General features: G+C 37.9%; 1 protein-coding gene across 1 annotated transcript in view; it reads left to right on the forward strand.

Moving 5' to 3' along the window:
* The window catches only part of LOC136246136 (eukaryotic translation initiation factor 4H-like), a 72429-nt gene extending 54501 nt beyond the window's left edge, over positions 1-17928 (forward strand). Inside the window, exons 6-8 of the mRNA XM_066037595.1 lie at positions 15746-15778; positions 15827-15934; positions 17629-17928. Of these exons, the coding sequence (XP_065893667.1) occupies positions 15746-15778; positions 15827-15934; positions 17629-17744 (257 nt within the window). The 3' untranslated portion in view covers positions 17745-17928. The remainder of the gene's footprint in view (positions 1-15745; positions 15779-15826; positions 15935-17628) is intronic.
* Positions 17929-18062: the final 134 nt, after the last annotated feature.

Genomic DNA, 18062 nt, shown 5'->3' on the forward strand with positions numbered 1-18062 from the left:
TTTATTTATGACGTAATTTTAACCGCGTTTCGTATTATTCTTAGTACTTGGTTGTATAAGGTGAATGTACAGTACTGTATTTACATAACACACAGTACATGCAGTATCCAGTGACTATTATATCAGAGCTTATGATAATGTACAGACACTGGACAAATTCAGTCAAATTACATGTCTGACCATAATACAATTTGTCCAGACACAGTGTCCCATCAATTAAAGCACAAGAAGGGAGCCTAAGGGCTGAGCTGGCATGTGGTTGATTCTATAACAATTACTTGGTTGCTAGGAGATAGTATACATTCTTACAACCCAAGGGAGTGACCACTAATGTACCAATGCCAACCCTCTAGTGTAGTGTAACCACATAATAGCTGCATCATGCATGTGACATAATCCTTTCTACTATGCTGTAGTGGATATAATAGATCAAATCTACCATTTCCAGTTCGGCCAATTCTGATTTGTCAGGACATAGTGGCAGGACAACAGAAATATCTTATCATAAGCTCCAGTGGTGGATCTAGAAATTTTCAGAGGGGTTTCAGATTCCACTCGACTTCAGCCTAGCTGTAAGTCGAAGAACAAAATTAAAAAAAGGTCACAACCTGCTGTAGAATGCTGTAATTGTGATTTCAAAGGCTAAAGTATGAAGTTTTTCGCCAGTATAGATAGTACTATAACACACGTGGTGATTTTATTACCCACATGTGTCAATAAATTTGGGGCGCATGCTATTTTCGGAGGGGTTTCAGCTAAAACCATTGCAACCTTGGGGCGCGTGCTATTTTCGGAGGGGGTTTCAGCTGAAACCATTGCAACCCCTGTACCCACCACTGACCTCTGTTATATATATTATAAAAGCAAACACTAGTACTGATGTCATGATATCTGATAGTTTTGATAAGATGAAGGTAATAGCAGTTTCCTTGACACAGGAGCAGTTCAGAAAGCATAACTTACAGTAGTAGATATATAAAAATTTCAGTGTTAGCTTTATGAAATGTGCCTGTATAGCTTCTTTTAGGGCTATGCCCTAGACCTCTGCTTGTATATATCTACACTCTATTATGATGCTCAATGGGAGCTATAAATTTTGCTGAGGTTGTCAGATTATCAAGTCACCTCTGTAATCCAACATTGTACAATATCTAAAATTATGTCAGATTGTGCAGTAAATTACAAGTAAAATGGATCACACAATATTTTTGACATGATTTAATTTTAGAATTTGTAAATATTACAACATTTTTCTATTTATGTCAACCAATTAAATGCTTTGGTTGCTTAAAAATTATTTTCTGTGATTGTTTTTAATGTTGCTATTATTCTCTGTTGGATTACAAAGGTTGAAAACAATGGATTTTCAAGTCTAGGGAATCCAATTTTGTGTCGGATTACAGAGTACAGAGGTGTCAGATTACAGATGTTGTTTTCTATCAATGTTCCCATTATGCTCCTAACACTTCTTACAATTATCTTGGAACATTTTAATCAGTGAATGCTCTATTAGAGTATTTCAGTACAAAGTGACTGTTCTATTAGAGAGTATTGATCTAAGAAGCTATGAACAATGCGTTCTATTGCAGTTTCCACTGACTGCTCTATTAGGGAGTATCAATCTATTTTCATGGAATTAAGCTCCATAGTTTGAAATATCCACCTAATATGCTAGCATAGCACTCCAGCCTATTATTATGCTGGCATATTTGACATAGCAGCTTTTTAATTATACACTTTTACACATGTTTGGTTTTACATTATAGCTAATGGCCAATACCACACTTTCTACTTAAAGCAATGACTTAAAGGCTTTTCCTACAATGGTTTCTCTATCTACATACAATTTTCAAATGATTTCTTTCAGTAGTTTACTCTGTATGTTATTACATACAGCAAAATTGATTTTCACATAAATAACTGTAAATGCTTATCAGATTCTAGGAATATCTTACTACCTTACATGTTCCAATATCTTACTACCTTACATGTTCCAATATCTTACTACCTTACATGTTCCAATATCTTACTACCTTACATGTTCCAATATCTTACTACCTTACATGTTCCAATATCTTATTACCTTACATGTTCCAATTTTCAGCCTGCAGCTGATCGAGTGGTGCATTTGCATTTTACAACGGTTTTTGTAATGTGAGGATTTTTCACAGGAAGTTTGTTGATTTGTTTCTGACAGCTACTATGTGTTTACCCATGCATGGACCATGATAAGAGAATTTCAAAACCTTCATAATACACCCATTGTGTTTCACAGGCACATTTATCATGTGAAATTGAAATTCCAGTAACATGTCATGAGGCAAGTACAGTTGAGTGGAACAATGACACACGAGTTACTTTCAACAAGTACAATGGTTGGTCTTGTACAACAGTCATGTTGGAAGCAACGAGCAAATCACACTTTACGCTTTATATTTTACAGATGTTTTGCAAAGATTCCAAAATCCCAAGTATTTTAGGTTTCCGCTAACCATCACTCAAAAAGTAAAGTGATCTGGGCATGCAAGACTACTATTTCACATTCAACACTCTGGCTATTGTGCATCACCTCTAGTACCTAACTGACATGTTGTCATGGTTGTGTGTTGTGTAGCTAAGGCCACACCAGTGTATTGTTAAGAGAAAGAGATCAGCATTATTATAACTAAAAAGTTAACAAAAATCAAGAGTACAAAATTAAGTAAGGGGCGTGGTTTTGATGAAATGGCAACTCATTTACAGCCACAGTGTGCTTCTGAGCTAGGCTCGAGCAGGTTAAATGCTTTAGAAAAATACAAGATTATGCTCAGAGCTTCTAGTGGTATTCGAGCTTCATTATCCGCTGTAGTAGAGTGGCTAAGTAAAAAAATATTTCTGACAAAAACACCAAATTTTCCATGATTCACACCATTTCATATTTGATAGGGTTCCATCAAAAGTACAAATCATATCACACACAATTCAATGAACCTGACAAATAAAACCAATAGAAAATGCATGCGAAAGCCATAAAATCCTTAACAGTAAAATTTGTTTCTTCATAGACAAACAAGGGATGGTCAGATCCAAACCTAGTTTAAATGTCTTAAATGCAAGGAAATGATTTTGATGTGGTACCATATCTCAGTGTACCTTACTCAGCTTCCACAAAATACTTGATACTTTTGAATTATTTTAGCAAATTTGTTCACTTAGCCATTCTACTACTTGTGGATGTTTTCTTTTAAATTGTTTTCGTAAAAAGTGTGTGTGTACCTATCTATCTACCTACCTATCTATGTTTGTCCGTATGCACCCACGTGAGCAAAATCGTTAAATAATGGTAAAAGTAGCTTTTATGTAAGAAGTAAAAGCTAAATGAAGTCTGTATTAAACTTCTGCACAGGTGAACTTTGCTCTGAGGTGGTTTCTTTTTGGTGGACTGAAATACGTGTGTGGCGACTTTTCTCAGGCTTTGTAAACTACCTTCCCTTTGAGGTTTTCGGCGTTTAACAATGAAAAACAATAATGCAAGCCTCGTACACTACCAGGAATAGCCTATCACTTAGAGTTGAAAGGGGGCGTATCCTTTACATACGCGAACGAAAATGAAGAGCAGCTATGAGGCTTTGTAGAGAGAATTTGTGGGAAAAAACGATAGTCAAACTATAAAACAGTTTAGAAGATACTTCTGTGCATAATATGTTGGTTAAAGTGGTTTGATTAACAAGCGTTTCCTTAGCAGTGCATAGCAATGAATTACGAAAATTTCAAGAATTACAAAAATTTCATGAATTACGTACGAGAATTAGCTAATATTATTGTGCAACCAAAACTAACTAGCTGCATGGTGCCTGGTTTTTAGAGGTAGCACAACATCAACTTGTTTTCAATCTGGATCGGTCAGGCACATGAAACAACTAATGAAGCTAGTTGACACAACAAAAATGATGATAGCTACAGTGTAAATCTTTAAAGGTAAGACATTCCATAAGCCTGATGGTTAAAGTGAACAAAGAGTAAGCATGATGCCAGTTGGATAAATTTAAATTTTAAATTGTGATGTAACTATGGCAATGGTTATACAACAAGTCTGAAGGTTGAACATTAACTTGAAAGCAATATTCATTATATCAACACATACCTGTCCATATCTCCCCCTGCCTTTAATCACCGGGTCCGCTGATTGCTCATCTTCATAAATGAAAAAATCTTAAATCGCGTGACAGACGTGCATCACGTGATCAAGGTTGTGCTTGGCGGTGTTATGGTCTTTGAGAAAAGGTGAAGCTTGAAGTGAAGTGACTAGGATGAAATGAGTGAGTTTATATTCAGTGCTTACCTGGTAGTGACAGTTTTGTTAGCACCTTGTGTTTGTAGATGTCAAATGATGTCGTCGATGTTGTACTCGATTGTTTTCGTGCAATAGGCGGCTAGCCAACAGAACGGACACAGTAGATGATATGGCTATGTAAGTATAGTAGTATTAGTATTTGTGATTTAGGATACATAGGCAATGCCTGTATATGATCCTATTCTATAGCTAGCAAAATAAAATCAAACATAATTTAAATTAGCTACCAGTCATGATCGATAGTAAACATTTGTGAGGAGAAGTGTTGATCCAGTAGGTTTTTAAAACTGTTGATAGATTGGGCTGCAATCACATTCTCTGGTAAATTGTTCCATACATTAATGCTCCTTACTGCAAAAAAGTTTGATCTTGGCCGGGTGACAGCACGTGGTTTAAAAAATTTGTTTGTGTGGCCCCTGGTAGAACTGCATGTATTGGTAGAAAAGAAGTCAGATAGCTCGAGTCCAATGTCATTATAAATCATTCGATAAATAAGAATCATGTCACCTCGTAAGCGACGATACTGCAGGGATGGCAAACCTAATATTGATAGACATTCTGAGTACGGTAGATCATTAAAGTTAAACAAATACTTGGTAAACCGTCGTTGCACACTTTCAATTGATTGTTGATCAAGGATATAATGTGGCCCCCAAATAGCATTACCATATTCAATGATCGGTCTCACCAATGACTTATAAAGGCTAAGAAACATTGTCTTATCAGTGAAATTGAAGGACTTCCGTATAATAGCCAATGTACGGTTTGCTTTCGTAACAACAGAATTAGCGTGCTCATGAAACTTTAGTTGGTTATCGACAATAACGTCCAAGTCCTTGATGGAGTCAAATCTGGATTCCATTTATGCTGTAACTGCCATAGTTATGTGGTTTGCCGAGATGCAATAGATGGCATTTAGACACATTGAAATTCAATTGCCACTTGTTTGCCCAAGCAACTAAATTGTTTATATCTTGCTGCAGCTGGTGATAATCAGTAGCATCATTGATAATGTGGAACATCTTTAAGTCATCAGCAAATTGTAAGATAGGACTACTGATTTGTGTTGTTATGTCATTTATGTAGACATTAAACAGTAATGGACCCAACACAGAACCTTGTGGCACACCACTACGCACATCACACCAAGATGATGACTGTCCATTAACTACAACCTTTTGTTTCCTGCCAGATAGAAAACTTTTTAGCCATCCCAAAAGGTTTCCTGTAAGGCCATAAGACTCAAGCTTAGTAAGTAGTCTAACATGAGGCACCGAATCAAATGCCTTAGCAAAGTCAAAATAAATTACGTCAATTGAGAGACCTTTTTCAAGAGCTTCTGTCCATGAGTTAACAGCAGTGAGTAACTGGGTAGTACAAGATTTACCCATAGTAAAACCATGTTGACAAGGGTTGATCAGGTTGTTACTGTTAAGATGGTCTTGGATTTGATCTTTAATGATGGATTCTAATATTTTAACAACTGGAGAAGTAAGACTAATTGGTCGATAGTTGCTAACAACATGACGGTCACCTTTCTTAAATATAGGGGTAACACAAGCTTCTTTCCAAGCAGTGGGTAAGGTGGAAGAATCAAGTGATTTGACAAATAAAATGGATAATGGAATGCTTAACTCACATGCACACTCTTTAAGTGATAATATAGGCCAGCCCTCTGGTCCAGATGCCTTGGCAGGGTTCAGGTTAGTCAGCTTAGAATAAACAACTGCAGGTGTGATTTCAATATCAGCGAGGGGGTCAATGCTCTTGCCCAAATTGAAAGATGGAGTAGATAACAAGTTTTCGTGAGCAAAAACACTGGAAAAGTAATTGTTTAGCAGTTCACTTTTCTCAGAATCTAAATGTGCAACAGTATTATCAGGACGATGGAGAGTGTCTAATGATGGTCGAACCTTCAATTGAGAATTAACATATTTCCAAAAGTTTCTAGGATGTGTTTTAATATCACGGACAAGTTTGTTTTCATAATTAGCACGTAATGACCTTGTTAACTGTCGAAGTTCATTTCTAACCCGGGAATAATGTTGGTAAACTGTTGAGGAATTACTCTGTTTGTATCTGCGCCACAATTTAAATTTTTTATTTCTCAGCGAAAGTGCTTTTTGTGTCATAAAAATATTTTTTCTCTTTCTGGGTACATATTTAGGGATACAGTCATTAATAATATCAGTGAACATATTACCAAACAATTCCCAGGCTGAGCAGATATCCAAGGTATCAAGCAAGTCATTCCAATCAAGAGCTTGGAGTAACTCCCTCATCCTACTAAAGTCAGCCTGATTCAAGTTGTACTTGGGTCTGTTAGTTGACGCAGGGCTTGAATAGCATATAAAGTTAAATTGGAGGCACAGGTGGTCACTTGCACCAATACCAGGAAGGTACTCAATATTATTGATCATCCCATCCTCATTAGTAAAAACCAAATCCAGTATATTGGCGGTAGTGTTGAGTCTATAGTGTGTTGGCTCGGTTACATGTTGAAATAGACAACAGCTGTTAACAGCATCCAAAAACAGTTGTGAACAAGACGTATTACAAGCCAGGGTAGACCAATTAATATCCGGATAATTAAAATCGCCACAAATTAACACATGAGAATGGCCTTGGATTCTACAGAGTAAGTCACATAAGGCTGTAGTACTTTGACATAAGTTAGATGATGGACTTCTATAGATACAACCCACCAAAAGTGAGTCATTACTCTTCAAAGCAATCTTAATCCACAACTGTTCCTGAAATTGAGAGTTGTCAAACTGGACTTCGTGGGGTGAAAATTTCTCAGAAATGTAAATGCCCACACCACGAATGGTGGAAATTGGTGGAATAGTGGTGGGGTCAAAATTGTAAAAAGAGCGATAACCATTAAGAGAAAGACAAGCAGCAGTGATTGTATTACAATAGGCCTTAGGTAAAATTTCACTTATCAAAATAATATCAGGGTCATTGCCAGCAATGGCCATTTCTAAATCATCTTTTTTATTTAAGAACTGATCAATATTAGTATAAAATATTTTCAACTTCTCCAAATCATTCCAGGAAGAGGTATGGACACTTCCATCAGGAGGACTGATTCGATTGACCTGAAGGTCTGCTTGATGACTCAGCAGGAGCAGTGGCTACTGTACTATGCTGCATTGTTTCAGGATGGGAACGTCGTTGCACTATGTTACCATTACGAATGAAAATACCACTTTCACCATTTGACCTTCTTCTTTTGAGCTCTTCAACAACTTTTTTATGTCTTTCTCTTTCCAGTTTAGTCATATCCAGAGCAATAAACACCTGTTTAAATTCTGTTGACAGCCGTAGTCTGGGAGCGACAGACAACAAGCATGCTCTGTCATCTTCGGTTTCTAGTCCTACCAACAAAGGGCAATGTTTGCTCTCAACCCTCTTTCCAAGTCGAAAAGTTTTGGTAATTTTTAATTCAACATCAGTAATTTCTTTACACATTTCAGTAAACTTAACCTTGTCAGCAGCTCGTTCCGTTTTTTCGGGAAGGTTGTAAACAATAATATTTCTCTTGCGTCGGTCACGTTCAGCAATTTCATTAGCTACATCAAAGGTAGATGAAGCTGCATCAGAGTCACTCAGGGACGAAGTTGACTTGGTTGTCAAATCAGACGAAGCCACTTGCAACTGTTCCTGAAGTGTAGTGTTCTGAGTACACAGATCTTTGACTTTGGTTGCAAGGTTAGAAGTAATTGTTTGAAGAGTTGTTAGTTCTGCTTTCAGTCCCTGAAGGGTGGAGGTTTGCATATCACTGATTGATTTCTCAATGGTTGAGACTCTTGAGTCTACGAGCGAAAAACTGTCATAAGACTTGAATGCTTCTGGAAGTGCTTCTAGACAGGGGGTACAGAAAAACACAACATTTCTAGTAGCGTTACCAATTAGAATACACTGCTCTTCACTTAGCTTTGCACACTTCGCGTGCAGATGAGCCTCACACCATATACACTCCATAACACTATCTGTAGCTGGGTTGCAGCAAAGTGCACAGTCCTCGTCTCTAATCCTTTTGCCGTCTTTATTAGGCGGTGAACTGGCAGTTTGCTTAAGGGTTTCCATCACTCCAATTAATGCGTCCCGGGCGAAACTAGCAAAAGCACGCACAAAAACAATAGTTCTGACGAGATGATGCTGCTACCTTAACATGTACCATTAGTAGACACAAAATAACCACGGTACCACAGTCTTTAAGTTGGGGAAGAATAGCAACTTGATAAGCTGTCATCGAACGTTAAAATGAAGAAATACTCATATTGTCAAATGATGCAGCGGTTAGGTTGATGCAGCGGTTAAGTTGGAACTTACTAAGCTGTCTTGTATCTCGCAAAGATGCCAATGGAATAACTGCTTCAAAGAAAATGTAGGTGTCACAATAAATTATAATGCTGTTACATGTATTTTATAGCTAAATCCAGCTGAAGCTGTTAATATTGAGTTTGTCAAACCAAGGCATCCAACTAAAAGGAAAGTACTTGCATCAGTTCAGCCATCTGCCAAGGCACCAAGAACTACTGCAAATGAAGAATACATAGCTAAAATTAGACTACAACAAGTTTGATACTGAAATTTGATTGACTGAAAACGTGGTCTCTAAATCTCGTAGAGCCACGGTCATGTCCAATAGAGACCATGCTCTGAGGTGATATATATGAAACACGATAATTACGCGCCTGTAACATTGGCAACGCATGGGCGTTTAAATGGCTAGTAACAGCCTTACTGATTTAGAGGGAGGTGTAATGGGCTTGTTTGTACTAATCAACACTACATTACTTGCTTAAAAGCAGCTGTCGGGGCACAACAACAGCAACAATGAGTTGTAGTCCAGTCGCTGAGTCCAGTACTTCGATACATAGCACGCACCTGTAACATTGGCAATGCATGGGCGTTTAAAGGGGTAGCAACAGCCATGCTGAGGTCCCGCCATGTATTGAGGTGTAGAGGGCTTGTTTCTAGTAATTAGCCATACATTTCCCATTTACAAGCAGCTGTCAGCTTAAAGTACAATAACGAGTTGTAGTCTAAATAAGTTAGACGTCAAGAACCACTGGGTTCTTGAAGTCTAACTATTATTTAATGAAGATTGTTTGTACAAATCGATTTTCAAGGTGAATCCTACAGCTTGTTTATTTACAGTAATTCCAGAGCCAGTGACATCATCTGCTTCCATTATGCCACCACCGTCTACAATACAGATTTCAGATCAACAAGGTGATAGTACAACACAGATCACAGAGGATACCACTACACCGATTACAGACAATACCACAACACAGATTTCAGACAACAGCACATTGCAAAGTACAGATGATACCACAACGCAAATTACAGAGGACACTGCAACACAAATTACAGATGATGCCTCCATGCAAAATACAGATGATACCACTATGCAAATTACAGATACCACTACGCAAATTACAGATGATACCACAACTCAAAGTATAGACAACACTACAACGCACATTGCCCACGGTACCACAATACAGATTACTGATGATCAACCAGAAAGTTCTATAATACAGCCAATAGCTGAATCATCAATAGCCACCAATTTACCACCTTCCAACACCATAGTGGATTACTTTGATTCAAAATATCGTAAGTTGGATGGTACTACTCTCTTAGCAAGAGCTAAGCAGATATTCTTGAGTATGAAGGTCAGTGATTGTGAGTGTAGACTAATTGAACACACAAAGTACCAAGCAACAAAGAGAATGTGATGACTGGTTCATGTATCGTAAAGGGCGGATTACAGCTTCATCATTTCACGACATCTATGTTTTAAAGGCTCAAACAGATCCTAAGAAACTTATAAACAAAATTCTACTCAGCCCTAACCTTTCCCACATTCCAGCAGTTAAGTGGGGAATTGATCATGAGGATGTGGTTCGACAGGAGTATGTTTCAGTAATGAACAAATCGCACAGTAATTTTAAATGTCATCCATCTGGACTGAATATAAGCTCACATTATCCCCATCTGGGTGCTATATAGCCCTGATGGCCTAATCGAGTGCACTTGCTGTGCTGGTGAAGGAATAGTTGAAAGTAAATGTCCCTTTTCTGGGAGAGAATGCCACCCCAACCAACTGACCAAAATTAAGAATTGTTTCCTGAATGAAAAGGGTCTATTGAATAGGTCTCACAGGTACTTCACCCAAGTACAAGGACAGTTAATGATTACTGGGAGAAATTACTGTGACTTTGTTGTGTGGACACCTTTGGGAATTCGTGTCCAGAGAATATATGAGGAGATACCTTTTACAGAGCAACTATTAAAGAAGCTAACAAACTTTTACGTAGAATGTTTCTTACCAGCCATAATGACTGGAAATGCATCTGCTGGGTGTCAGTATGATACACAAGATAAGAAATCAATACCAACCAATGATGAAGATGACCAAATTTATTGCTACTGTCATCGTGAAGAGCATGGAAAGATGATTGAATGCGACAATAAAGAATGCAAGATTGGTTGGTTTCATTTCGCTTGCGTAGACATTAGAAGAGCACCCAGGGGTCAATGGTTTTTCCCTGACTGTAAACAATAGCTTTAATAATATAATAACTGCATTTTCGTGCCTTTTTAAAATTCTAATCATGAATTGCAAATAATAAACAATTACCCACAAAACATTACAAATCCTGAATTACAATTAAACAACTATAAATCATGACACAAGAGGAGGCTGCAGATTACATAGTGCAGCACAAACAAACAATATCTTGTCAATCAAACAGTGACCTTGATCCCGAGGATTCTTGATCAGAGATATTGGAAGGGTAGCTTGGAGTAATTTATATTTCTTCAGTCTCCCGATTGCTCTTTCTATATGGATTCATACCCTAGACAATTCCCTTGCTGTTTCTACCTCTCGGCACGAAAGCTGAGGTTTCCCTTAGTAAAAGGAGGAATCGCTAAAGTAGCACCATAGCAAGCCAGAGCTTCTGCTATGTCAAACCCTCTGTCTGCTAACACAAGATCCCCATACATCAACTTCCTTAAAAAAAAACCACTGTGAGCAGTTATGTGCTTATCTGATGCCCATCCTCTCCAACATTTCAAAACAAAAATGATTGCACCAGTTGGGCTGATAGCTATCAAAAACTTAACGGTGTTGTGGCTCTTATAGTTAGAATAAGTTTGAGACCTGGCTGTTAGGGATGTTGGTCACTGAATGAAAATTTCGGAATGATTAATTATGCATGTAGCTCGTGAGTACTGAGGCTTGAAACATGCTGGTAATGTTTTTCTTAACATGTCTTGTTCGGGCCATCTTATTAGTGGTTGTAGTTCCACATACATGATGTTCATCCAATGGTTGAAAATCTTTGACATTCGAGTAATATCAACACCAAATTGGTATCCCAAATGTTGATGTGGATCTGCATGTCTGAGTTTTGTTAGAACCATTAATAACTGGTCACCTGGACTTGAGCCAAAATGAAGGTATGGTTTGGTGGCCTGTGACAGTAGCTCTAACAAAGTAGTAAACACAGAGTAAGATGATAAACCTGTGAAATAATGCATATGCTTGTCGTCATTCTCCAGCATTCTAGATGGACTTGTACTGATAATTTTGGCATCAAGCTCAGCCTTCACCAGGGAATATAACCATTGCTGGTGCCTAAGTTGCTCTAGTAATTTCAACCGTGACTCAACACTGTCTTCTGTACCAACTGCTTGGTTGACGGATGCATTAGAACCATGCAAAGATTCTTGGCCGACCACCGACAAAATGGTGCTACTGCCTGAAGGAGTGTTTATATCACTAGAAAGATAGTTACTTTCTTCAGCTGCTGTGTTGGCAATTGTCTCATCAGAAAAATCCAAATTCACCACTTCAACCACATCTTCAGTAATAACATCATCAGCTTCTGTGACAGCATCAGCTTCTGTGACAACATCAGCTTCTGTGACAGTATCAGAAGTTTCCTCATCTACCAATTCACCATCTGATTCAGAAATATCTTGAGAACTACTGCTGCCAGCGGTTTCTAATGCGCACTGGCTCAAATGAAGATGAAGATGTAGATTCTGCATGCTCACAACTTGCTTGGGATTCTGAGACAACATCAGGAGTAAACAAACTTCGTTGTTCCAATCGTCGTCTTTGCAATTTCTCATATCTCCCTAGACTGGCTTGGCTTGATTGTGAATCATTCTTCTTAGATTTAAATATTGATGGAACATAGCCTGGACTGTTCTTGACCCTACAGGGCCTGCCTGTAATGGAATGGTGTGAATTATTATTTTGTGTTTACAATCACAGAAGCCTAGTAGTACATTCGTTCACACAGGTTTAGTGTACTTTTGTATGGAACAATTTACCATCTAACATAATTGAATTAAACAACAGTCACTTTTTTCAGCAGAACTTAAAGCATTGTATGGAACTCATTGTACCCTGCATTGTACTGAAACCATAGATGCATTGTATCAGTAACAACCTATGATTTTGCTCAGAGCACACCAGCTGTGCTGTCTGCTCAGTAATGATAATTTATAGATCTATGCTATGATTAAGTAAGGTTACCTGACACGAAATGAGCACTACAGAGTCGCTCATTTCGTGCTACTCCAACTTGTTTCAGTACTTTTTATCAATGTGCTATGGTCCCTGTTGAAAATTCCAAATTTTTTGTGTACTTGTATTACACATGTTTTAATCGCTTCAATATACAGTGAAGCCATTAGATTTGCCCTTTCTTTGAAAATAAGAATATGTTCTGTATAATAGATTAAATGAGAGTTGTGTGTGTCCATTACGATATAATTCATTATTGTTCTTACTTGAAAGCAATATACGCCAAAAACTATACCTTGATGGATTCCCCAGTTTATGGTTGACACAAGTCCCAACTCCATAGCCTGTTGCATGCATGACTTATGATTGATTAAATGAGCACATGTTCCATGTAGACAGTGTAGTCACTGTCAACTGTATTGCTCTTCCTGTTGTCTATCGCTATAAAATCCAAGAATATTCACCAGATAGAGTCAAAAAAGGAAGTTTTAAGAATAATGCAAAACAGTTGGTTTTTGCTCAGTGAGTCACATTTGCTGTAGTTAGGAGTCTAGAGGTGTTGTGTCTGTAGTTCTCCCTTAACCTCATCTTATAATCTCTCAGGTGAAGACTGTTAAACTAGTTCGGGATAAGGAGACTGACAAGTTTAAAGGTAACTAATGACTGTTTTGTGTACTCTGATTGGTTACTCTGGTTGCTAGGATACTGTTATGTGGAGTTTGATGATATAGAGTCACTAACAGAAGCACTGGAGTTTAACAGAGCAGTGAGTGATGTTGTGATATGGTAGTGACCTTATGGGGGGGGGGGGACAATTTCCTGACCTTATTGACTAGGTGGTTAAATTCACTTTGTTCACAAATATCACAGTGTGTACATAGTGTTGCTTCACCATGTTGCTTTATTTAGATTCTCTTAATGTATATCTTTGAATAGAGAAGCAATTTTGTTCTGACTCATCCCCAGCATACTGGGGATACTGACTGAATAGTTAGTTTAAAGAACTGGTACAATAAAGTGTTACATGTAAATGATTCAAAGTCAGATGTCAGAGCTTATGATAACGTCCGGACGCCGGACAAAATCCGGTCAAATTGCATAGATGTCTGACCATAATGCAATTTGTCCGGACACAGTGTCCCATCAAAGCACAAGGAAGGAGCCTAAGGGCTGAGCTGGCATGCTATCAACAATAACAGTCACTTGGTTGCCAGGAGATAGTATACATTCTTACAACCCAAGGGAGTGGCCACAAATGTACCAATGCCAACCCTCTGGTGTACAGTAACTACATAACAGCTGCAGTAAGTCATGTGACATCTTAGCACTATAATGTTAATTTGCTATGCTACAGTAGACATATTGGGCATTCATCTTCCACATGTCCAGTCAATTTGAACAATTGTCCGGCCAATTTTGGTTTGCCAGGACATTGTGGCAGGACAACAGAGAATTCTTATCATAAGCTCTGGATGTACAGGTCAGAGCTGTAATGATTTTTGTACACTACTGTAGGCTACCATTGTGGCCAATCTTAATGGATTTATGAATGGTAGCCAAAACATACAGGCTTTGTTAGTATGGTGGTTTATTTTTAGGGGAGGGAGCAAATGTTTTCCTTTGGAAATCTCTTTTGAAATTTAAAGGACATTTTTCTGTGCCTCCAGATTCAATATCATGACTGAAACGTCTTGTCCACTATTTGCCAGAAATAGCTTCCAGATCTAATGTGATAATGACGAGTTAAAATTGCTTTTTTTGGAAGGCCTCCAAGCTGGAGCACTCTACACGAGTTTGTGAAGTAGTATACCCCTGGCAACCACGCACTCCTAACTACATTAGAGATTACTAAAATCCATTTTTAATAAATAAAAATAAATTGTTAGTTATAAACACTGTCTGTTGCTAACATTACACATACTGATAAATGTTGCCATATAAACATGTGGGCTACACTAATGTGTACACTATCAGTCAGGTAGTAGTGGATTACAGCAAACACTGTCAAATTTCTGCAATGACAACTTTGTACAGTTGGTAGTATCGGTTGTGTGCAGTCAAGTATATTCATACATACCCATACATTTCTGCAGAGTTTATAAACCAGATGTGCTGGCCAGAAGGGTTCTGTTTGCACATCTGACTTTCTGCATTTTTGTACAGCTAAGTATGGGTTCCTTGTACAAATTAGTTTTTTTGACATATTCTGTTATCACAGTTCATTAACAATTCACTTTAAAAATCCCTACTATAGTCGGTATGGTTCGCCTGAACCCACCAAATAATTTATAGTAATATCAAAGAGGTGAACATGTGTTCACTCCCAATGGTTTTGTACTGGAACAAGCATGTTTTCATGTTGTAAACATGTTTGCACGCCTGTATCGTCCTTACTAAATGTATGGGATATTTTTAAAACCTCATAATTCACTTGTTCTGGCCTGTATCAAAGCGCTTTTTTGATCACAGTGCTACTAAATGTTTGGGTAGCTGGCCCAAGTAACAAGAGTTATTACCAAGAAACAGGGCTCAGGTGAATGTGAACATGAACATGAACATACTATAGTGAATGTGAACGTGAATAGACTATAGTCAAAATAATCTGTTCTGGCATGACATGATCCCTAGTATACAGTACTACTGATAAAGAATTCACTAACGTGCAGACATTAAGTTGTTCCCTGTCTTCCACTTCCACAGCAAGTTGGTGAACGTTATTTAAAAGTGACAGTAGCTGGACATTAGTAGGACAAGGCAGAGTGGGTAGAGGTGGGCATGGAGGACAAGGTCAGATGGGAGGTAATGATGATGCCATGGTGTCCATCACATGACATCACATGATCCCCTAGGTTATGATAGAGGCAGAGGAGGACACAACAGAGGTATTTTGGGTAGCATAATAAGAATAACCATCAGATTGTGTGTTATAGGCAGTGACTGTGGTGGCTTTCAACAACATGATTACGACTATGATAGGGGGCGTGGCTATGGAGCTGCAAGTGGAAGAAGTTATGAAGATTTTAAGGAACCATCACCAGGTATGATTTAACTTGTAGTGTTGAGGACCTTGTCCTGCAAAAAAGTTCTACATGTATCAAATTATTAAGCAGTACAATAATACTGTTTAAGTAGGGATTTCCCCAATAATGAACAATGATTGCCAAAATTCCACCTCTAAAACCACCCTAAAGATATCTTCTGTGGCAAAAAGTTCTTTCAAGGGCATATCTAACATCAAATACAGCATTAAATCTAATACACATGCTATTAGTGATTTTTTTAAGTCCAATTTTTTGGTCTTCCTGCCTCCCTATCTACATGCCTGCTTGTCTGACCACAATCACAAGGCTAAACAATGCATCATATAGCCACCATTTTTTGCCACAATACTCAGCTCATCAGTAGCATGAGCCTTTTGAGGTTCCGATGAGTGTCTGCCCTCTGTGCCTTGCCACTCCTTTAATCATGCTGGTCATCTTCTTTATGAAATGAAACCGCATCAAACCATTTGTTTTCTGTATCAACACTTTCTGCACAAGATATTTAAAATGCTCACACTACTTTTAGACTTGTGGACAGTTGGTAAATACTGTACCTGTACAATAGGATCTTTTACAATCCAGCTGGACCAATAATGATTGAGGGACATGCTATTGCTCCTTAATGATTTAGCTGTACTCATATAGATTGATTATAAAACACATGTCTCTTATTGGTAGCACAGCGAAGGAAAAGACACACCCCTTACACATTGAATATATGTGAGGCCCACTCAAGATACTCTAATAAAGCAGTCACCCTAATACAACAGCCATGTTTGATATTCAGTTTTTATCTCAGCCAAAAAGTGGTGAGACAAGATACAACATTGCCACTAAGCCCATTGATTTGTATGAAGACTATATTACATGGGCACAAGTAGCAAAGCCCCGGAAGTTTTTCAATTTGTACAAGTAACCTATATCACCAATAGACTGTTTTGGTTGTGGGATTCAATTGGTCTCAATTGAGAGCCACAGATCATTGAATCCCACAATGTAAAGTGCATCTTGCTCATTATAGGTTTATATACATTTTACTACTGTAAGAAAGCCACAGGGTAATATCAGCTTAAAAATTCCCTTGATCTGCTCACACAGTGTTACATATGTAATATACATTTGAACGGAGGCTGATTCTATGGGCTACTAAACCCAAAACAAGTCAAACCCGTACCAATAGTGATGTCACCATTGTGAATCCCTTTTTACTGTTATCACATGCCATCAAAATTTTGGTTTTTTATCGCTGAGATCCCTACTTTTAATTTTAAAATTTTTAAATATACAATGCTAAGTTGTATGGCTAGTTGGAGGTTGTGTTTGGCTTCGTGCATGTGTTTATTCACCAGTGTTCAGCATGGGATATTATTTTGAGTGAACACACTTCCATGTAACACTGGGTTTAAAATTTTGGAATTCTTATACAAGTCATTTTATTTATGCTGTGAGTGTTTTGATATAACTGAGCTACCGGCCTCAGGGTTTTACCCAGCAGTTGTGGCCATTATGACTATAGTGTTTTGAGCTCAAACACATTGTTACAGTATTTTCAAATAGTGGTGCCTACTATGACTGCTGACCAGATTGAGGGTAGATATATACTTTGTCAAGCCAGTTAGTATACAAGTTGCTATGTGTATAAAGCTAGTAGGGAGCTGTAGATTATTTTAATTGTTTCTTTGTTCTTACAGAGGGCTTGGAGAGACGGCCAAAGTTAAAATTACAACCTCATTCTGTTAAACAGCCAGTAAATGAGCTCGCTGATAATCTCCAATCTGCTTCCATATTTGGTAGTGGAAAACCTTGAGATGAGAAAGAATATGAACAAAGAAAAGAACGAGAGAAAAAAGAATTAGGGAAGGAATCTTCAAATAAACAGTAACCAATGGTTACAGCCAATGAACATCCTTCACCCATTTGTCGGGTTGATAAATAAATATATTATAGTATTTGTATAATGTACCACATAAACCATTACATTATAGCAGAGATGCCAACCTCTGAACAATTTTAGGAGTGAGACCTCAAACACTACCAGCAGTGTGGACCAGATTCAAGCGCAGCTCCAGGATTTTTGGTAGTGAAGACCAAAAAAAAAAAAAAAAAAAAATCGCATGTTCTAAGT

This window comes from Dysidea avara, chromosome 15, assembly GCF_963678975.1.
Source record: "Dysidea avara chromosome 15, odDysAvar1.4, whole genome shotgun sequence".
Classification (NCBI taxonomy): domain Eukaryota; kingdom Metazoa; phylum Porifera; class Demospongiae; order Dictyoceratida; family Dysideidae; genus Dysidea; species Dysidea avara.